The following is a 23720-nucleotide window of genomic DNA, read 5'->3' as shown; positions in this document are numbered from 1 at the left end:
GTGCTTCCCAATAGTATATAGCTCCCCTGTGCTCCCCAATAGTATATAGCTCCCCTGTGCTCCCCCATAGTGTATAGCCCCCTGTGCTCCCCCATAGTATATAGCTCCCCTGTGCTCCCCCATAGTATATAGCCCCCTGTGCTCCCCCATAGTATATAGCCCCCTGTGCTCCCCAATAGTATATAGCCCCCGTTCTCCCCCATAGTGTATAGCCCCCTGTGCTCCCCCATAGTATATAGCTCCCCTGTGCTCCCCCATAGTATATAGCCCCCTGTGCTCCCCCATAGTATATAGCCCCCTGTGCTCCCCCATAGTATATAGCCCCCTGTGCTCCCCCAAAGTATATAGCTCCCCTGTGCTCCCCCATAGTATATAGCTCCCCTGTGCTCCCCAATAGTATATAGCCCCCTGTGCTTCCCAATAGTATATAGCTCCCCTGTGCTCCCCAATAGTATATAGCTCCCCTGTGCTCCCCCATAGTGTATAGCCCCCTGTGCTCCCCCATAGTATATAGCTCCCCTGTGCTCCCCCATAGTATATAGCCCCCTGTGCTCCCCAATAGTATATAGCCCCCGTTCTCCCCCATAGTATATAGCCCCCTGTGCTCCCCAATAGTATATAGCCCCCGTTCTCCCCCATAGTATATAGCCCCCCTGTGCTCCCTGATAGTATATAGCTCCCCCATAGTATATAGCTCCCCTGTGCTCCCCCATAGTATATAGCCCCCCTGTGCTCCCCAATAGTATATAGCCCCCGTTCTCCCCCATAGTATATAGCCCCCCTGTGCTCCCCAATAGTATATAGCCCCCGTTCTCCCCCATAGTATATAGCCCCCGTTCTCCCCCATAGTATATAGCCCCCCTGTGCTCCCCAATAGTATATAGCTCCCCTGTGCTCCCCCATAGTATATAGCCCCCCTGTGCTCCCCAATAGTATATAGCCCCCGTTCTCCCCCATAGTATATAGCCCCCCTGTGCTCCCCAATAGTATATAGCCCCCGTTCTCCCCCATAGTATATAGCCCCCTGTTCTCCCCCATAGTATATAGCCCCCTGTGCCCCCCCATAGTATATAGCTCCCCCTGCTATATAACATTGAAAAAAACAAACACTTACTCACCTTGGTCCACGCGTTCCTCTTCTCTTCCCTCCTGTGGCCGCACTTCCTGCAGTCACTAGAGGCTGCACTCCCCTTACCCTCGCGCCGACGCTCTAGTGACGTCGGGCGCTAGAGGGAGAGCGCGGCCTCTTGTGACCGCAGGAAGTGCGGCCACAAGAGTGAGTGACTGACAGGGAGGGAGCCAATGGCTCTCTCTCTGTCAGTGTCGCTGCTGCTGCAGCGCTGAAGCGCCGCAGCAGCAGCGGACGGGGGCAGCGGCGGACGGGGGGGCCCTGCAGGGGGCGCCATGGAGGGGTAAGTAGATTACCCATCCATGGCGCTCCCCCATGACAGGCTGGTGGCCGGAGCCCTGTGCGACCGCATTGGTCGCACATAGCAACGGCCGGCCTGCTCGGGGGGGGGGCCCCTTTAACCAGTGGGCCCGGTGCACGTGCACCATGTGCCCTCTGGTTAAAGCGGCCCTGGGTACAGTCAGTGGCGGATTATAATGTGGGCGGCCACCCGAACCGCTCATATTATAATCTGCCACTGAATGCCGCCCCCATGAAGATAGCTGGTGGCGCCGCCTGAGGCAGACGATTCAGGTCGCCTCATCATTGCGGCGCCCCTGGTGACATCACCATTTTATCCAGGAAGTGACATCACCATGTTATCCAGGAAGTGAAGCCTTGATGCAGTAGTAAGTGCAGGGAAAAAAAGCACTTTATAAGCATTTCCCGTAATAAGTGTTTATTGGTGATTTGTATAACTTTTGGGGGGCAATACAATATTTTAATAAATATTTTCACTGGTCTTCTCCTTTAATCGGGGGATGAAGAAAGGGATAGGGGTTGCTCTGGGTTTAGAGTAGAAGTCCGGTGGATTATAAAATCTGACAGCCAGCTGGGGCAGGGGGGAAATTGATTACAAGTAGTAACTTACCTCTCCCCATGCCTGTGGTGAGCGGCTGGATCGGCCATGGGTCCCCCACCGGAAGGCATTTTCTTCCGAGTTGTGATGACGTGACCACTTAGGGGAAAAGGCCTGTCCTGGCTGATGGACTGGCTGCTCAGCCACTCAGTGACTGGAGTGGTGTCCTGCCCCAATGACTGACTGGTTGAGCGGCCAGTCCATCAGCCGGGTCGTAACATGTCAGCTCTGGAGATCTTGGAGCCCGGCAGGGTCCTGCGGCCACAAGAGCCGCTCACCATGGGCACGAGAAGAGGTAAGTTAGTACTTGTAATCAGTTTACCCCCTTCCGGCTGCCGGATTTTGTAATCCACCGGACTTCTCCTTTAAGGGGGTTATCCAGCGCTACAAAAACATGGCTACTTTCTTTCAGAGACAGCACCGCTCTCGTCTCCAGTTTGGGTTGGGTTTGCCACTTAGTTCCATTGATGTGAATGGAGCCTAATTGCAAGCCACACCTGAACTGGAGACAAGAGTCCTGTTGTCTCTGGAAGAAAGTGGCCATGTTTTTGTAGCGCTGGATATCCCCTTTAACTTGGATAGACAATTCCATCTTATTTTACCCACGTAGCTCTTACATTCTTTTACGTTTTTTGACAGCCTCCTAAGCTGGTCCCTTTAAAAACCTATAGATCTACATTGCAGAGATGTTTCCACAAGTTCTTTGTTCGGTCATGTTAGGAAATGATTAACATATTAATATGTACCATGTGCTTAGTGCCTCTAACCCAGCGCACACAGCCGAACCCAAAGACCTTCGAAGGATTTCCATTTGTATTAAAACTCTTTAGTGTTTAGGAATTCTCAGTCCCCGCATTAAATTTTTGGACGTGTTTAAGAAATATATGTTCCATTTATCTAGTAATTGTACAGATACTATCTAACACTCTTATCGCTCTCCATCTGATCACATGATAACAAAGAATTTCTTTATCCTATCATTGTAACCATATGCTAAATAGCCCATATAAACAGTTCACAATGTGCTCTTCCTTTACTTTTAATTCAAGACATACATACGTTTTGTAACAGTTTAAAATAGGAAACAGGAGTGTAGATGGGACCTATACAGAGTCCTTATCATTAAAGGGGTTGTCCGCGAAAATCTTTTTCATTCCAATCAACTGGTTTAAGAAAGTTATATAGATTTGTAATTTACTTCTATTTAAAAATATCAAGCCTACCCATACTTATCAGCTGCTGTATGTCCTGCAGGAAGTGGTGTATTCTTTCCAGTCTGACAGAGTCTGGCCATGTCAGGAACTGTCCAGAGCAGGATAGGTTTTCTGTGGGTATTTGCTGCTGCTCTGGACAGTTCCTGTCTCCAACACAAGGTGGCAGCAGAGAGCACTGTGTCAGACTGAACAGAAAACACCACTTCCTGCAGGACAAACAGCAGCTGATATGTACTAGAAGACTGGAGATTTTTAAATAGAAGTAAATTGCAAATCTATATAACTTTCTGAAACCACTTGATTTGAAAGAAAAAGATTTTCGCTGGAGTACCCCTTTAAATTAACTACACTTTCTAGTGGTCTAAATATATTAAAACCGTCAGTGGATTTTCCCCTCATCCTTTTCTGGCTTTAGTGAAAATAAATAAAATGGACAATAAGAGTGCCAGGGTTATTGTATATACATTATAATTGGTGCCACTTTATGGGAACTTCTATATGTAGGGTTACTTTATGGACAGTACTGTTGCTGTATATGCTGTACAATGACCAAGGAAGTACATAAGCACTGCATTGGGCTCTCCACGCAAGCTCAAATGGCTTCTGAATGGGGAATACTAAAGCTGGGGCTATTATGGGCACTAAGGTGTGTAGATCTATAGCATATACAGTAATGTAGCTAGGGCTGCCACATTGGCAATGAGGTTCCATATAGGCATTGTCGTGGTTGGGGCAAATTAATAGGAAATACCATGATCTGATACATGGGAAATCAAAGATGTAACTAAAGGAGATACATATATAGCAAGCACATTACTGAGCTTAAATTGTTGGACATGGGTATTCTAAATAGATTCCAGATAGAATATAGATAGGTTATGCTGTCCACATTCATTTGATTGCTTGATACAGCATAACGTTGGTTGGGAGTATTGTCTTGCGCCCTTCACTTCTGCCACGCCAAAAGAGTCCTGTTAAAGGGGTTGTCCAGCGAAAATCTTTTTCTTTCAAATCAACTGATATTAAAAAGTTATATAGATTTGTAATTTACTTCAATTAAAAACATCTTAAGTTTTGTCATACTTATTAGCTACTGTATGTCCTGCAGGAAATGTTTTATTTTCAGTCTGACACAGTGCTCTCTGCTGCCATCTCTGGCCGAGACAGGAACTCTGTCTCGGTTTTATATGAATCCCCATAGAAAATCTCTCTGTGCTTGCTTTGTGTGAGCTATACTAAGGTTAATGGGACTTAGTTGTTTCCTTGAGTGATTTGGCATAATCTATTATATACCCAGAGCACCGACAAATTGCTTTTTGTTACTATAGAAGTTAAAGGGGTTATCCAGCGCTACAAAAACCTGGCCACTTTCTTTTAGAGACAACGTGACTCTTGTCTCAAGTTCAGGTGTGTTTTTTTAATTAAAGGGGTTATCCAGCGCTACAAAAACATGGCCACTTTCCCCGCTCTCTTGTCTCAAGTTCAGGTGCGGTTTGCAATTAAGCTTCATTTACTTCAATGGAACTGAATTCCAAACCCCACCCAATCTTGAGACAAGAGAGGGGAAAAAGTGGCCATGTTTATGTAGTGCTGGATGACCTCTTTAAGCTCCATTCACTTCAGTGGAACTGAGATACAAAACCTGCACCCACACTGGACAAGACAAGAGTAGTGTTGTCTCTCTAAGAAAGTGGCCATGTTTTTGTAGCACTGGATAACCCCTTTAATCACAACCAGGTTTTTGAATTCTCTGCCTATAAAGTGCACAATGGTACCAATAATGGTGAACACCAAAGCCCCCTTAACATGTCAGGAAAATCTATACAGACTTCTTATTAGGAAATATGGATAGATTTCCTGACACATAGGATTCTATTTGGCATGGCCACCATTCAGGATTGTTCTGAAGGGTATAGGAAATTCCATCATGGATGCCCCATAGAACCATATGAGGGCATCCAGAATTCTGCACATCTCCGTATGCGCATTCTGGAAACTTTCTGAAATTCTGGATGCACTGCAAAGCAGTCCAGTCCAGTCCAGTGCCGGCACCCGAGCGCCATGGGGTACTGGCGCTGGCCCTTTAGCTGTACTCCAAATCAGGAGCGTATACAGTTCAATGCGGTGCTGTGCTTCACAGGACCAGGAGCCAATGGTTCCCCGCCCTGTCAATCACTCTTCTGGCCAGAGGCAGCATTATTCCTCTGGCCCCAAGAGGCCACTCTCTCCCACAGCTACTCTCTACATCAGGGGTAGGGAACCTTGGCTCTTCAGCTGTTACAAGACTACAACTCCTATCATGTATGGACAGCTAAAGTTTTGCAACAGCTGGAGAGCCAAGGTTCCCTACCCCTACATGAACACAAAGGGAGGGGTCTAGTAAAACACAATGGGTGGTTATAGGAAAAAGCTGAGTGATATTAGATGCCCTGGATCCATCAAGAGGTGCCTTCCCCATAATAAATCGGAGGCTTCAGCAGCTGCCCCTACCGCAGCCAAATATGAGCTACCATAGAGCTTTATTCATTACTGGATAAATACTAGTTTGACAAGCTATTTTACACTTAAAGGGGTACTCCAGCGATTTTTTTTTCTTCAAATCAACTAGTCAGAAAATTCTACTGATTTGTAATTTACTTCTATTTAAAAATCTCAAATCTTCCAGTATGTATCAGCTGCTGTGTGTCCTGCAGGAAGTGGTGTATACTGACACAGTGCTCTTTGCTGCCACCTCTGTCCATGTCAGGAACTACCCAGAGCAGGAGATGTTTTCTATAGGGATTTGCTGCTGCTCTGGGCAGTTCCTGACATGGACAGAGATGGCAGCAGAGAGAACTGTGTCAGTATAAACCACTTCCTGCAGGATTTACAACAGCTGATAAGTAGTGGAAGACTGGAGTTTTTTTGAAAGTACATTACAATTCTATATAACATTTCGAGACTAGTTAATTTGAAAAGGAAACCACTTTAAGTGTATGTATCTATTTAGCTGGAAGTCACTGAGAAGGTTTCTATACCTTTATTACCTTTAAGTAATTGTGGACTAACACTGAACACTGTATGTGAATGGGCTTCAGTATTATTTCCCTTTCTCACATTTTGCCTCATTCATGTTTATTTATAAGTATATAAGCGATAAATTATTCTCATTGACCTCAAGTCACCTATGACATAGTCAACTGAGGTTCTACAGATCCTGTCCAAAATTATATTACCCTTTAAAATAGAAATTTTCTAACGCCGGCCAATTGCTGAATGGGACATCAATTGCCAGAATGTGGGAAAGGTCATAAGTAGTTGCCTTATTTATTTTTCCCTGGAAACTCCTGGATATGTGGGCATCCACTGTGTACTGGCCTTATGGGTAACGGTATAGTAAAACAGTCACTGTAATAACTCCGAAGTGTATGTTAGTATGCTTTTGGATGGATCAAAATTTATCATACGTGTTCAAGGTATCTAAAGGCCTATATATATATATATATATATATATATATATATATATATATATATATATATATACACAGTATATATATATATATACACACACAGTATATATATATATATATATATATATTTTTTTTTTTTTTTTTTTTTTCCATAGGCAAAACAGAGATTTATCAAACATGGTGTAAAGTGAAACTGGCTCAGTTGCCCCTAGCAACCAATCAGATTCCACCTTTCATTTTTCAAAGAGTCTGTGAGGAATGAAAGGTGGAATCTGATTGGTTGCTAGGGGCAACTGGGCCAGTTTCACTTTACACCATGTTTGATAAATCTCCCCCAGGGTCCTTTCATTTGTAGGCACTACAGTGCTAGCAAACAGCAGGAGCATTGTTTTCCTTCTCTACAAGGTATAGCCAGGGGGGCTAACCAGCATTGCAGCCTTTAGGCCCTGGATGGGAGTATGTGTTCATGTGTAAAATAGTCTCTTAAAGGGGTTATCCAATAAAAATCCTTTTCTTTCAAATCAACTGGTTTCAGAAAGTTATATAGATTTATAATTTACTTCTATTTAAAAAAATTCTCATACTTATCAGCTGCTGTATGTCCTGCAGGAAGTGGTGTTTTCTTTCCAGTCTCTCTGCTGCCACCTCTGTCCATGTTAGGCACTGTCGGGAACAGTAGCAAATCCCCCATAGAAAACCTTCCCTGCTCTGGACAATTCCTGTTTTGGACAGAGATGTCAGCAGAGAGCACTGTGTCAGACTGAACATAAAACACCACGTCCTGCAGCACATATAGCAGCTGATAAGTATGGAAAGACTCAAGATTTTTAAATAGAAGTAAATTACAAATCTATATAACTTTCTGACACCAGGTGATTTTAAAAGAAAATGATTTTTGCCAGATGACCCCTTTAACCAAACTAGAAGGTGTAATTGTGGCAACTAAAAATATTCAAAAGTGAAAATTGTGGGTACTCTGAGACCGATTTTTTTTTTTTTTCTTACATTGCTTTAATAACGTTATATTACATTGTATGTGTTAAAAAAAAGTAAAGTTTTCTATTTTTATTTTTATTCATATATATTTCCATTGACTGGAAGTAGAAAGGTGCCACACAACCCCCTCTACTGCCGTCAACGTTTGTGTTGGGAACTGCAGGGCTATCTAAGCCCTGCAGTTCCGTGCACTGTTGTACAGAAGCTGCATTGTTGGAATCAGCGAGCTCTCTCCTTGGCTTTACCTCCTGATCGTTGTGATCAATAACCTTTGACCAATAACACCTCAAAAGTTATTTTTAATGACAGGTTCTCTTTAAATCAGGGATGGGGAACCTTTGTCCTTCCAGCTCTTGCAAAACTACAATTCCCATCATGCCTGGGCAGCCGAAGCTTTAGCTTCGGCTGCCCAGGCATGATGGGAATTGTAGTTTTTCAACAGCTGGAGGTCCGAAGGTTCCCCATCCCCAATCTACTCATTCCCGCACGTCATAGAGTCAGACTGTCTGTAGCATTGTATGTTGAGTCTGGTCTCAAGTTGCAATGGTCCAGGGAAGACCACTTTATGCAAAAAATTTTGTAACCCGAGGGACCACTGCAAACTTTCTAAATTCATATATAATCAGTTACCTTCTTTAGCGCTCAGTTTTAGTGTAGTGATCCGAGCTGATGCTTTCATATGGTCATTATTTGGGGAAAAAAGGAGGTTAACAACAGCTCCGCAGCAATAAAACAGACAGAAAAAGAAAACATTATGAGAACCCTGGGCTGCTGGGAAATGGCCGTGTTGTTCCTATAGAAGAAAAAAAAAAACGCCTCCTTAGTTAATGAGTTATCCAAATGTAAAAACAGTTTAAAGGCCCATCTGGTGGACACATTCCCTGAAGAGATGTGTATTCAAGCCATGTCCGAGTGGTGACACAAGGCGTACTAGTCTTTTTAAGCTCTTTCTCTTTCTTGTACTTATGTTTAATATTATTTTGAAAGACAGTTAAACATGTGAATTATATAACAGATACGACATGATATGGGGCAGAAACGCAGCAGCTTTATTCTCCACATGGTATCCTCCTGTCATTATATGACATCACTTCCTGTCTCAATGACCTCATCCAAAGCATAGGGCATAAGTATTAATATTGTTGGATGTCTGCTGGGGGGGGAGAAAGAAGCTACACACATGCTTGGCCTCCACTCCATTCATCTTCATAGGACTACTAAAGATAGCTGAGCACTGGAATCATCTAAGGCTGGGTTCACACTACGTTTTTGCTTCCTTTTTTTTTTCATCCGTTTTTGCAGAAAACAGATAGAAAGACCGATGCAATTGTGTGTGTCCGTTTTTCCATTGACTTACACTATAGAAAGAACGGATCAAAACGCATCAGGTTTTTTTTTTACGTACCCAAAAACATACTTAAGAGTCACTGTCGTATTTTTTTTTTTTTTTTTTTTGCAGAAATCAATAGTCCAGGCGATTTTAAGAAAATTTGTAATTGGGTTTATTAGCCAAATATGCCATTATCTGCATTTAAAAAGCCTTTTCCCGGGTCCCCCCTCCCTCCTCTTTTCCATCCACTGCAAAAAATCAGGAAATTGTGACTTGTTGCATCAGACGTACCCAGTCTGTTCCTATAGAGAGGGGAGGGGGGAGGAGGAAGGAGGGAGTTAGCCGACAGCAGAAAGCAGGTAACAGGATTACAGGCATGGAGCTGGGTGAACGCTGTAATCAGAGCTCAGAGAGGTCAGTGGTGACTGTCAGAGGAGATAAAGGGTGAGGTATTTGTAGATTAACTCTTTGTTGTCCTGTTTTGGTGTTTTATTTAGCTCTCTCCATAGGAGAACAATGAAAACAGGGGGGAGAGCTTCAAAATACTTTTTCATGATAAAAATGCATTTTTCGGCTAATAAACCCAATTGCAAAGTTTCTTAAAATCGCCTGGACTATTGATTTCTGCAAAAAAAAATTTCACGACAGTCACACTTTACCTTTATTTTTGTGTATGTTAAAAAAAAAACTATGTGTTTTGATCCTTTTTTTTTTATAATGGAAGTCAACAGAAAAATAGATCAAAGTGGATGCACACAATTGCACCAGTTTTTCCATCCGTTTTTTTTTGTTGTTGCAAAAAACGGGTGAAAAATCGGATTGAAAAAACGTAGTGTGAACCCAGCCTAACTTTGAAAGTCCTTTTTTTTTTTTTTTTATAATTAGCTATTTATCTTACAGACTTTGAAAGTTCATTGCCATAGGTATACCTGATTATAGATGAGCGAACTTTGAGTGCATTCACTTTCGTCCAAACCCAAACTCTCAGAATTTCCTTAGCGGTGGCTGAAGAAGTTGTATGCAGCCTTTTGTCTGCCTGGAAAACATGGATAGAGCTATAGGCCATAGGCTAATCAAATGGCGAGAGTTTTCGTTTGGACCAACACGAACATACCCAATATTAGCTCATCTCTATATCTGATCATTACATTGTGTGTAAAATAGCAGAGACAACCTACTATGAGAAATGCGTAATAATAGAGTAAATTATTTTTTCGTAATGTCTACTTTAGCCATTCATGTATTTTTTAAGTCAGCTTTATTACTGTTTCATTTTATTGACTAGTTTTTTTTCTTCTTTTTCTCAGATTTAAATAGGATAAAACAAGGAGAATATGAACTGATAACACCGATAACTACTGACGCAGAGGGACGCCATATATCCAATATACTTTCCATTAGTCACAATAAAAGAGTAGCAAGAGACACGTCACATAGACGCCAGCCCCTCTACTTTAATGTTACTGCCTTTGGAAGAGAATTCCATCTTAAATTGAAGCCAAACACTCGCCTCATTGCTCCAGGGGCTGTGGTGGAGTGGCATGAAGACCCTGTGAATGCTGAAAACGGAAGCCATGTTGGAAATACTACCCATGTATCAAATAGTTCTGAAGAAATCTGGAAAAAAGAGCCATTGTGGACAAACTGTGCTTATGTTGGAGAAATAGCGGATATCCCTGGAGCATCTGTAGCATTGAGTAACTGTGATGGACTGGTAAGGATACTGTTTTTAACATTTTTGCTCATTTATTTATTGTGTTTTCAATTATGCGGGCAGTATAGCGTAATATTTCGGACTATATTAAAGGTCTTTAAACATTGTAACACTAGTTTTCCCTTTTAGTGTTGCCAAGCATTGTTTCACGGCAGGTTCTAAAGCAAATAAAGAACTTTTTAAAGACGTCTGAAAATAGCTCTTGTGAGATGTTAAAGAACGAAATAAGGTTCAAGATGGAAGTGTTTTTAGTGAAAAAAAAAAACAAAAAAAAGGAGGCACAGTCTGGGGTCAGAAACAACACAAGAAAATATGACTTAGCTGAAAGAGTAGTAGATGTCTGGAAGAAACTTCCAGCAGATGTGGTAGGTAAATCTACAATAACTGAATGTAAACCTGCCTGGGATAAACATATATCTATCCTAAGGTAATAACAAAGGAAATACTAAGGGGGTCGACTAGATGGACCAAGTGGTCTTTTTCTGCCGATAATCTTTTTTTCTATTAAATAAATATGTCTGTACAAGGTTAATTGAAAAAGACAATAGTAGATTAACATGCAAAAGGAGAACCCCTGGAGCCTCAATTAGGAGTCTCGAAACACAGGACTAGCCAGATATCCCTCTGGGAAGGACCCAGCCAAGGGGTGGCTTCTGTAGGGAAACCACCAAAACCACCATATTAAGTGGCCCTTTAAGTCAATGTAATGACAAAAGAAAAACCAAGGCCAGGTATCTATCCACAGACAGCTGTTTCAGGGTGTTGCCCTTCATCAGTGTGGAGCAGGGTTCCGGCTAGGTGGTAGCAATGCCTAGTAGAGCCATACGAGAAACAGATCGCTGATCTCAGGGAGACCAGCCAAACCATAATATTGCCGGATGCCGGCCAAAGCGCACAATGCAGTGAAATTCTAGGTGCATTGCTCCCTGGGAAACATGAACATGCAAAAGAAGAACCCATGAAGCCTCATTTAGGAGTCTTGAAACACAGGACTAGCCCGATATCCCTACGGGAAGTACCCAGCCAAGGGGTGGCTCCTGTAGGAAACCCCAAAAACCACCATATTAAGTGGCCCTTTTAGTCAATGTAATGACAAGGAAAAAACCAAGACTAGGTATCCATCCACATACACTGATGAGGGGCTGGTCTCCCTGAGATCAGCGCTCTGTTTCTGGCTCTACTAGGCATTCCTCCCACCTAGCCGGGATCCTGCTCCACACTGATGAGGGGCAACACCCCGAAACAGCTGTCTGTGTATGGTTACCTGGCCTTGGTTTTTCCCTTGTCATTACATTGATTTATAGGGCCACTTAAAATGTTGGTTTTGGTGGTTTCCCTACAGGAGCCACCCGTCTGGGTCCTTCCCGGAGGGATATCTGGCTAGTCCTGTGTTTCGAGACTTAAATAAGGCTCCACAGGCTCTTCTTTTGCATGTTGATTTTTCCCAGGGAGCAATGCACCTAGGATTTCACTGCATTTGGCGCTTTGGTCGGCAGCCGGCAATGTTGTCGTTTGACTGGTCTCCCTGAGATCAGTGATCTGTTTCTCTTATGGCTCTAATAGTACATTAAAGAATACATCTTACTTGCTTTTACAGTATTCTGACCAACTACTTTGATTGGTGCCTGTTAGTTTTGCAGTATATGCTACAAATGTTGGATAGATGCTGGTTCCACCTTGTCAGGAGAATTGTCCCATTTTCCTAGTGCCAATGCTTGTAGCCCCTGTAAAATTGAAGTATTGTATTTTCTGGGCATATAAGACAACCCCTAACTTTTCCAGGTAACTTTTCCAGGCAGCTTGCTCTGCCCTTTGTACGGTTTCCGATCGAAAAAGAACTTTATGTAGTCATGATCCAAGTGGGGTATAGCCAGCTGGAAAGTCATCATATCTCAATCACCCTTCATTCATATCAGGTCACTTTAAAGTAGACTGGTCAGCAGATTTTTGGTGTGAAAATGAAGGACATGGCTGTATAGGGTGTCTGACCCTGAATTCGTGCATACTTTTTTTTTGAGAAGTAACCCCTCCAACATGCTTTTAATTGATTTGCAAATTAAATGCAAAAGTCTATGGGTGTTCTCATGGACTGTAATAGCCCAACAATATCTATCCCGTCCTCTTGTTTGAAACACCTCTCACATGAGGTTATATACAGAGAGACATTGCCAACAATGGGATGGGATTTACTTTGCTTGGCTGTCGCTTAAAGGAGAACTCCAGGGTTGGCAGGGGGTGGTTATAATTACCAGTCCATAGCCTTATGATGAGAGCTCTAAAACTTTTCAAAACTTCCCGGTACTGTACTGACACAGCTGCACAGCTTTGTCAGTACAGTACCTTGAAGATTTAAACAGTTTCAGAGCTCCCAGCATCATAATGATACCTGATTCCGGGAGGTCTGTGAATTTGGTCTGTAACATATCTTGGGTATAGTATTTTCCTGCTACTTTTTAACCCAGGAAAATCTGCTCATCTTCTCAAAAGTCAGGGGGCGTTTTATACGCCGGGTGTTGTCTTATAGGGCTGGTGCTGAAAAACTTCTGAACCGGACTGGAGAATCTGTGGTCACTTCATGTGGTGGATGAAGCTCAAAATGGGCCACATCCCCGCCATATGCGGTGACCATATGAAATGCAGAGCAAGCTGCAGGTGTCCGGGGTATGGAAAAAAGAGATACAGTGGCGCTGTGCCCAGGAAAGCACACCTCTTTCACCCGTCTGGCCGCTCTTGTATCCTACCGGTATTACTGTACCCTCCTTCTCTGCCTCTCAGATCTCACTGCTGTCTGATGTTTTTTTATGAATTTTTGTTTGCTGTGCGTTGGAAGAGGTAGTCTTATATAGCGAGTATATCCCAAACTCTATATTTTAACTGGAAAAGTTGGGGGTCATCTTATACGCTGGAAAATACAGGTATATATTTGTTTATGTGAAGCAAGATTTATATGTACTACCTACATTCCAATTACCTTTTGTATATTGATATTGCTAAAAAATGTACAGGGCAGTATTTATTTCCTATTGCTTTCAAGCGGCATCCTAGCATACAAATTTCCATATTTTTCGAAGCGAAATTCACTTTATTTTTATGAATTAGCCTTTTTTTTAAGCACAGGTCTCTGGCTTAGCCTTGTAACTGCGAAAATATTATACTTGAAAAATGTTAAAGTGTGATCAGTATATTTTTTCCACGGGAGTCAACCAGTTCTTTAAATCACAAAAAAGATACTGTGTGGCTGAAATGTTTTAGGCTAAAATCCTATTGAGGTCATTGCCAGGTATACTGGGAGACACTTTGGCCCGCATCTTTATGCCACACTAAACACTATTTCTAAAAAACAGCCGGAGCGGGCGGGTATTTACAGTGGTAACTCCGTGGTCTACCAGGGTAAACACTTTGAAATCCCAGATACACACTGCTTGTAACCCACATATGCTGCAAATACTAATTCAATCAGTGTTACAGAGTAAAAACAACAGCAGCTATGTTGTGTTCCTCTAGTTACAGTAGAAACTCCCTTCCCCATGGGACTACATCTAAAAACACATTGGAAGCTGACCTTCTTCAATGGACCGCTTAAAGAAGACTTTAATGGAAAGCTGTACTAGTTTCTGTATCTTATGAAAGCAAATGCTATTTGACTCCATTTGCATTGGCTTAAATAATTATATCTGACACCTCCTAAGACTTAAAACGTAACCGATACACTTATAAGATATTGTTGGACCTATATGTTTTAGCACAGAATAACTCTACTTTGTCGGGTCGTGAAACAGCTCTGACTTCATTCAAATCAACCTTCATGGTGGAATATTCCTTAAACTCTTTGCCCTTAGGGCGTATTCACTCTGTATATTTTTCCACCTGAATAAATCCTGGGTGGAACCTGCGTCAGAAAACTGAGTTGTACTCACAGATTTATATTGCATATTTTTACTCTCTATGTTTTCTATTTAGTTGCAGTTTTTGACAGGGATTATAGCCTTAGGCCACACTCACACTTAGTAAAACACCGGCCGTTCTGTGACCCAGCCGGATCACAGAACGGCCGGTGTTACTGATGATCATCCCGACTTGTACAGCAGTACTGGCCGGATGATCTTCACTACTAATGAATTCGGATGCCGACGCCTGCATCCGAATTCCCAGCTGCACACAATGGAGCGTGCGGCCGCATTCAATGAATAGCGGCCGCAGAAAACTGATATGATGTTTTTTTTGCAGCACTTCTAGCAATCCCGGTCGGAGTGTATACTGTGTGTATACACTCCGGCTGGGATTTCCTCTAGCTGCAGCACAATGTAAATTCAGAATTAATCACGGCCGTGTTTTAAACCGGCAACAACGGCCGTGATTAATACTGAACTTAAGTTGTGTGAACATAGCCTAATAAAGTATGGCCTACATAGAATCTGCATGGAATAGACGCCAAAACAGATCAATAAGAGACATGTCGATTATTTGTTTTATCCTCACTCAAATCCAGTGTCAGGTGTTTTGCTGTTTTGGGATCCCAAAGTTCACTTACATGCTGCAACACAGAAAGGGTTAAAGAGCAGGACATTTATGCTTCATCACTCCTGCACCAAAATCCTCCAACCTCCATTCTTAGGCTACCCACAAGCACAACTATGTGCAGGACTATTGGACTGTGCGGTCTTATGATCTTTAACCCTTAGGGGCCTATTCCACGGGAGCGATAATTGGCCGAATCGGCCCCATTCTTCCCGATTCCGCCGATTATCGCTCGGTGGAATAGAGAGAATGATCAGCCAATGATCGTGTCATCGGCTGATCGTTCATTTAGGTTTAAACCTAAAATCATTGTTCGCTACCCGCGCATCACTACGGTGGAATAGTGGTGCGCAGGGGCGACCGACGATTCAAGCAGAGCACCATACATTACCTGCAGGGCTTCTCCTCCGCTCCGTCTTCCTTCCCGGGTCCCGCGTGCAGCATCATCTCCGGGGCAGCCTGACTGAGCTGTCAGACGTTCAGCCAATCACTGGCCGGGAACGCCGCGTTAATGTAGTAATGTATTGCAGTAATGTATGTATGGCAGTAATGTATTACTGCAATAGCTGCAAGGACATCGGTAACGATGTCCCTGCAGCCCTCGCTTAACGATCATCTGGGCCGTGGAATAGGCCCAGTAAACGAGCGCCGATCTAGCAGATCGGTGCTCGTTTACATCGTTGCTCGGCCCGTGGAATAGGGCCCTTAGTGTCACTTACATGCTGCGGCACAGAAAGGGTTAAGCAGCAGGACTCTACCATGGACAAGTGGGCAAGTGCTCAGTGGGGGGGGTTTCTCTGGTGCTGTGCCTATGCATTTCACCATAAGGGCTCTTATAAGCCCTTATAGTTAAATACAGTGCATTGACAGAGCAAAAAGCCGTTGGCTGTAGAGATGGTCCGAACCTGCCGAGGTTCGGGTTCGTACGAACCCGAACTCTCGGCAATGATTCCCGCTATCTGCCCGCTCCGTGGAGAGGGTGGATACAGCGGGAGGACCGCCTGGAAAACTGGGATACAGCCATAGCCATAGGCTGTATCCCAGTTTTCCAGACGGTTCTCCCGCTGTATCCACCTGCTGCACGGAGCGGCCAGACAGTGGGAATCTGATGCCAAGCGTACCTCGGCAGGTTCGGACCATCCTTAATTGGCTGCCTCAAACACCCTTAAAATAGTTTCCGAGGCTGCCTACAATTAGAAAAATGTTTTTTTTACAAAAAAAAAGTTGAGATTTTTTTTGGCCATCACGATTTGAATTAATTTAAAAACTGTGTCTTCCAATTAATAGTAAGATTTTTTTCCCATCACAGTTCTAAAAAGTGCAGAATCAATTCCTTCGGCTGTGAGGTTAAGAAAATATCTTTATTTGAAGGTTGGAAAAATGAGACCATAGGGTAAGAAGCGGCCTCTTGATAACATGGAACCTGTCACTGCTGGCTTAATTCCCCAAGGGAATGTGGAACAGGTTCAAACATGCAAGGACTGCTCGATGATTGACATACTTATCTAGTCCTCTACAGTTCAAGCCCATATCCTTAATTGTCCGAAAAAAGATGAAAGTAACATCGCGGTTATATTGATGAGTTATGTGTTTGGCAAGAGATGAGGGGACTTTTTAAAAAATATATGCTAATTGTCTACTGTCTTATACTGGACTTATTTATATCCTGTTTAGAATCTGTATCTGTTCTTGGCATTCTGAAGTGGATTTCCCAGTAAAACGTTACTTGCGTTAAGTGGTCATCTTGAGAGCTATGCTTACAAAATCATATCGGACCTTCACTTTAAAGTGTCACTGTGTGACTCATTCAACCATGATCAGAAGTGAACAAACTGATCTGCCCAGTTTATCGACCTGCCCAATTCACCATCATACAGTATACTGTTGGAACAAGCATCGGAGAAATTATTTTGCCTATTTTTTTGAATTGGGAATTGATTTGGCTTGTCTTTTGTCTGTTTTTCGTATTTTGATGGCCAAAGAGTCGTCATATCTGGTTCTTAAACTAGAATTTACAGGACTTGTCTTAGGCAGAAAGCAAAGGATAGATAGCATTGCCTTTAAGAAGATCAGCTTCACAAAGTAGTAAACACACATATATAACAACCTGCGGAATTCATTGAATAATGCTACTGGTTAGTGTCCTAAAACACTACTATATATATTAGAGATAAATGTGACTCGAACATGCTGGCGTTCAGTCGTTCAGCATTTGAATACAGGTGGGTGAATAAGATGCAACCCTAGGGAATCCAGGAAAACACAGATACAGCCAGGGCTCCCTAGGGCTGCATCCAACTTCTTCAGACAAGGGTATTCAAATGCCGAGCAATTGAACTTAAAATGTCACTGTTGTTGCAGAAATCAATACTACAGGCAATTTTAAGAAACTTTGTTACTGGGTTTATTAGATGAAAAATGCATTTTTATCATGGAAAAGCAGTTTGAAGCTCTCCCCGCTGTCTTCATGGTTTTCTATGGAGAGGGGAGGGGTGGAGGGACATGAGGCACCAAAACAGGACAACAAAAAGTTAATTGACAGCTACATCACATCTCTTTTAAAGTCAGCACTGACCTCTCGGACCTCTGAATACCAGCTTTCACACAGGTCCCGCTGTGTAATCCTTTGTTCTCTGCTCTCTTCTGGCAAATAATCTCCCTCCTCCCCCTCCCCTCTCCATAGGTTACACAGGGCTCGACTGATGTAAAAGAGTTGAGATTTCCTGATAATAAGCAGTCAATGAGAGAGAGGAGGGAAGAGGGGGGGGGACCTGGGGAAAGTCTTTTTGAATGCAGATAATGGCATATTTGCCTAATAAACCCAATTACAAAGTTTCTTAAATGCAGAACTTACGTAGTGCTGCCTTTTGAGGGAATCCTGGCCAGAGTGTATACACACAGAGTACACTCCGGCCAGGATCCCTAGCAGTGTTGTAGAAAACTGACATGTCTGTTTTCTGCGGCCGCTATTTATTAAATAGTGGCCGCAGAAAGCCCTGTCAGTGCACACTATGGAGCAAGCGGCTCCAGCCGCACGCTCCATAGTGTGCTGTGGGGAGTTCTGATGCGTTGCATCTGAACTCTGTGGGGCTAAAGATCATGATGATCCTTTTCCTTTCTGAGACCGGCCGTCCTTTCTGAGACGAGCCAGGTCACGGAATGGCTGGTCTCTTACGTAGTGTGAACATAGCCTAATAATGCATTCCACTGAAGTCAATAGGAAATTGGCATACACCATATAGAATAACGTCCTTAATCCATAATGACTGTCCAAATAATGAACATTGCTTATTGTATACGACCTCCTTTTGCAAATACGACAATTTTTTCCATCTGCTCATAATTTTGTTTTACTATTGTTTTATTCTCAAAACAATGGTCCTATTTAGCTTTATTTTTAATTTGCCTAAACCTAGCCTTATTATTATACAGTATCACCATGAAATCTATGCTACACTGTAGATCCTGAACTATAATAAGTAGCACATACCCCAACTACTCAAGCAGCCTATGAGATAGTGGAACAATATGAGCAGCCAGTCTCACATGTCTTGTCCCATTTAGTAGCCAGTAGCCAGTTCTTAGTATCTATATACTGGTGTCCCTCATGTGTTGTCAGTTGGTATAGAGGAATTACATTTTTCAGGCTTTGTTGCATTAAATTCAGTCTGTGTTGGATACACGCTGATATTAGTATTAACAGCAATGGTCCACGTATCTTTTTTATCTTAAAAATGTCTAAGTAACTAATAATTTCTTGTGGTCTGCTGGTTCAGTTTGAGTTAGTGGTCTAAAACCGGCCTTCTCAATTTTTATTTTTTTAACTTGGACCTTACTTGGCAGACCAAAAAGATCAAAATGATATCAGGGCCCCAGCATCGGCCATGGAAGTAAATACAGAAATGTTCAATATTGCTCAATCTACCCTTTATTTGTCCCCTAATCTGCTGTGTGACATGTCAACATTTATAGAGTCTGTTACGGTTGGACCATAATATAAAAAGTGTTCAAGTGCAAAAGTAAAGTAACACGTCTAGACAGTGTTGGCTAGACTGGGGTGCAGGATCTAAAAGAGCCTAAATATTCATACTTGACCCACATCAGAAATTCTTGCCTTTGGTGCATTGTATGGACCTCAGAATAGACCTCGGAAATTTTTGAAAGTGTGAAACAAGAATATAGACACCAGAAGCAGAGCAGTAACTGTAAGGGCCCCCAGTTCTCTTGGTCATGGAATGGGGGGGGGGCACCCATTGATCATATATTTACCACGTATCCTGTATCCAGATAATTATTATCTTGGGATAACACTATTATATACTATTCGACAAGTACTTGTCGTACCTGTTCTCTGTTTCACAAGGACGTTGCCACCAAAGTTGCACCTTACAGGATCTGTTCTCGGAGACAGAACTTATATTAAAGACTGAGCCAAATCTGAGCTAAATATCTTTTATACCAGTTTATGTTTTCACAGGCTTAAAAATAAGGAACTTGATTTGGAGGAAACAATATACCATGGTTCACCCTTATCTTAGACGTCTATATGTAATTCTTATGCAGAAGAGATTATGTCATCTTCGGTATAGTGTGCGGTGTAGCCGCAGAGTCAACACATTTTTTCTATAACAATGGACATTGCTATGGGAACCTTTCACTAATTAGCGCAGAAGCAATTTTGAGACTGATGCATAGAGTTGCCAAAGTAATAAAGTCTGGCATCCTCTTAGGTTGTAAAGAATAAAAAGGAGCGAACAATGTCATTTTAATTTCAATGAGAAGTTAATCTCTCAAAATAAGCTCTTTTTAAAATATAAATTACGCTGGACGTGCCAAAAACCGAGCTCGCCGCGTACTTCATTAAAATGTACTTATGACTCTATAACTTTAATGTGCTTTTTTACCTCTAAATGAAGGCTATTATATGTTTTTTTGCTCGGATCGCAGAGTAAGCAGTTGGTTTTGTATGTTTACATTTAATCCAAGTAAAGCGGTAGAGATCCCCGATCATTGCGACCCCCGCCTATTGAGAGAACGGGGGTCCCATGATTCTAAGATGGGGAAAAAAGAGGGGAAACCTGGAAAAACTGGTTGCCTGGCTGTCGCTAATAAAATCTATAGGAATTAAGCAGTTGTGTTTTACTTTAGTTTCCATGTGCACTCCATACCTCGATTTTTTTTTCTTAAAGTGAATGTACCACATGGATACATATATTTTTTTGACGTCTTACACATATGCTAAGGTGGTCTTCAAGTGCACTGGAGGCGGGTCCAGAGCCTCCAGTACATAGGTATGTCTACTCTTTGGGACGTGCACCTTGTGTGTTCCCCCAGCCCTGGCTTCTGTGTGAGCTCCGGCCCCTGCCTGCTCTGATGATGGAGCCCGAGATGACACACACAGAGCCTTGCTGTCAGAGAATCTGGGGGAACACAGAAGACGTGCATCACCAACAGCGGACATACTAAGTTCTTGACTGCTGGATATGTCTTTTTTTTTTTTGTATTTCCTATACATGTCTTTTGGTTAAATTAAAACATGTTTGAAAAAAAAAAAAAAAAAAAAGAGCGGACATACCTATGCTCTGAAGGCTCTGGGCCCACCTCCAGTGCACCAGAAGACCACCTTAGATTATGTATAAAACGGCAAAAAATATCAGGAACCAGAAGATTTTAAAAAAAGGACCAGACAGGCAGAATCAGCTCTGAAGAACTAATAAGGTTGTGTGAAAAATGTATTATATGCATTACAGGTCATACTTGCCAGCTCCGATCTACCAACTTTCCTGGTGCCCGCAACCCACTGTTGTTTTCTGGTTCCTGTGATGTGTCGAACACACATGGCTTAGCGCTCTCTCTCTCTCTCTCTCTCTCTCTCTCTCTCTCTATATATATATATATACAGTATATATGTTATATATACAGATTTCTATTAGAAAGCACAATGCTCTTTTGCCAAAAGTGTATGTTTTTATTTATTTATTTTTTTGTGTTTGCCCCACGAATATTGGACAGCAAATACTGTATTAATAATCATCTCTGTATCTTTATAAAACACCTAATATCTGAATACAATTTTCCTGTGAAAAGTTGTTATCCTGGTGGTCGAAATTACAGAACAATTAAAAGAACAGGAAGAAGGCACAGTTTGTTCTATAGTGACAATAACAATTTACATTGTCGTGATGGGCCTACTCATCTTCCTCCCCCACGCTATGGAGAGTGTCCACAGTGTATGATTAATGAGTGTACCTTGCCAGGAAAATTCATTCATCCTTAGTGTCAAGAGAGCAGGGACATGAACTGAAACTGAAATGCCAAGTACTTTACAATATGTAACAATGATAACATATAGCGTAAATAGGAAATTCTGAATCAGAACGTCATTGACACGTAACAGTAGCTTTAAAGAGGTATTCCCATCGCAACTGACATATTTGTCAAGATAAATATTCTACAAATACATTTATTTGGCAAATTTACCTTCTCAGCCTCATATAATAGATATATACATTAGGCGGGAGATTTATCACACATGCTGTAAAGTGAAACTGGCTCTGTTGCCCCTACCAACCAATCAGATTCCACCTTTAATTTCTCACAGACTCTTTGGAAAATGAAAAGTGGAATCTGATTGGTTGCTAGGGGCAACTGAGCCAGTTTTACTTTACACCATGTTTGATAAATCTCCCCCTATATCACTATACATCATATCTATCAGTCTGACCACTGCTTTTAGAGTAAAATGATGGTCAGTAACCTAAACAATCAGGTTTTCCTCCATTAGGCCATGTTCCCACATTGTATGACACCGGCCATTCCGTGACCTGGCCGGTGTCAGACAAGATCATCCCGGCCGGTACTGCAGTACCGGCCTGATGATTTTTACTGCTGCTGTATTTGGATGGGGGCACATCCGAATTCCGCACTGCTCACAATAGAGAGTGCGGCTCTGCTCCATTGTGTGAACTGACCGGGTTTTCTGTGGCCGCTATTCATGATTCACGATTACTACGGAACTTAGGCAGTGGGAACATGACCCTAATCTGCGCTTAATACACCATAATGAGAATGTAAAAACAGAATGTTTTTGAGAAATGAATATTTTGAGGATTTTCTGCACATTTTCTGGGTAGACCCTCTAAAGCTCTGTCATGTAAGATGAGACCATCAGCGGACTGCCATTTTCAGGTCTCTCTAGAGATATTCAATCCTTTATGTCATTTTATACCTATATACCTTTATACTCATGGAAGTACCTTTATACTTTATACCTCTGGGGTCCTGATTTCAGCGCAGTTTTTATTTTTTCGCTAAACCCCTTTCCCGAGAGGGGACTTACTGTTTGGTTAACTGTTCTTTCCCTGAATAGTCAGATGGGCAAAAAGTTCATTTCAAAAAGAGGCAGAGCAACATATATTTTCGTAAAAAGTACGGCCGATGTTGCCGATTGCAACAACGGCCGTACTTTTACAAAAATATACGTTGTGTGAACATAGCCACACATTGCACAGTATTGAGGAGGAAGCAAGCACTGACGTGGGAAAGGGGGTGCCCAGAGGATCCTTAGATCGTCTGGGCTTCCCATTGAAGTCTGCTGCAGCCAATCATATTACATGAAGCGACGAGCAGCAGACCGTCGCTGCACTGATTGGGCCTTTTTAACATGTTAAAAGACCACGAACAGCCAACATCGTGCATGTCGGCTTTTTGTGGTCTTTCACTATGTGCTATTACACCAAACGATTATCGCCTGGAATGGCTGGTAATCGGCCAAGTATGGCCGATAATTGTTTGGTTGAATAGGGCTTTTATTCTCATATTCTGATTCATGCTCCTGCAGTTACATACTTACTCTCATCTGAGCCTCATTCATGACTTCTCAGTCTCATAACTCAACCTCCCCTAAATACAATATTTTCAACTTACAATGGTCGTCCTGGAACCAATTAATATTGTAACTTGAGTGGCCACGGTATTTCACTCCAGTTGATCATTTTGGGGGTTAGCCTTCTTTACTGGACTATAACTAGTAACTGATACAAATTCTAGAAACCAGGCTAAGCTATGTCCCCAATCCATATATCTTATTAGGTCATAGGAACATATGAGAGAATTTACATTTTTGCCAGTGAGTGAAGAACTGAAGCCAAAAGTATTTTTTGGGCTGTCAATAGCTTTTATATAATACTTTTATATATAGATGCTTGCACTTTATCACATGCGTGTATTAGCCAGAGCCCTGTCAGAGGACTCTATTGAGAATAGGATTTTTCTATGTTGAAATAAGTTTCTGCACTTTTTGGCTCCCATGCCATAGTGATAAACATCATAATGCAAATGTACCGCAATTACATTTTATCAACTCCTTCTTTTCTATATTCATGTATTCGTCTACTCACTACAGTTTCTGAATAGTTAGGGCTATATTCTTTAAGCAATATGATCCAGAAAAGAACAATTTTGTAATTTCAG

General features: G+C 42.2%; 1 protein-coding gene across 2 annotated transcripts in view; it reads left to right on the top strand.

The window, feature by feature from the left end:
* Window positions 1-23720, top strand: part of ADAMTS3 (ADAM metallopeptidase with thrombospondin type 1 motif 3) — a 140312-nt gene that overhangs the window by 11462 nt on the left and 105130 nt on the right. For both annotated transcript variants that reach the window (XM_069978297.1, XM_069978296.1), the window contains exon 3: window positions 10324-10730. In XM_069978297.1, coding sequence (XP_069834398.1) covers window positions 10324-10730 — 407 coding nt within the window. The remainder of the gene's footprint in view (window positions 1-10323; window positions 10731-23720) is intronic.

The sequence above is a fragment of the Dendropsophus ebraccatus genome, chromosome 7 (assembly GCF_027789765.1).
Source record: "Dendropsophus ebraccatus isolate aDenEbr1 chromosome 7, aDenEbr1.pat, whole genome shotgun sequence".
Lineage (NCBI taxonomy): Eukaryota > Metazoa > Chordata > Amphibia > Anura > Hylidae > Dendropsophus > Dendropsophus ebraccatus.
Note: the sequence above shows the minus strand (reverse complement) of the source record. Positions and strands in the feature narration are given on the sequence as shown.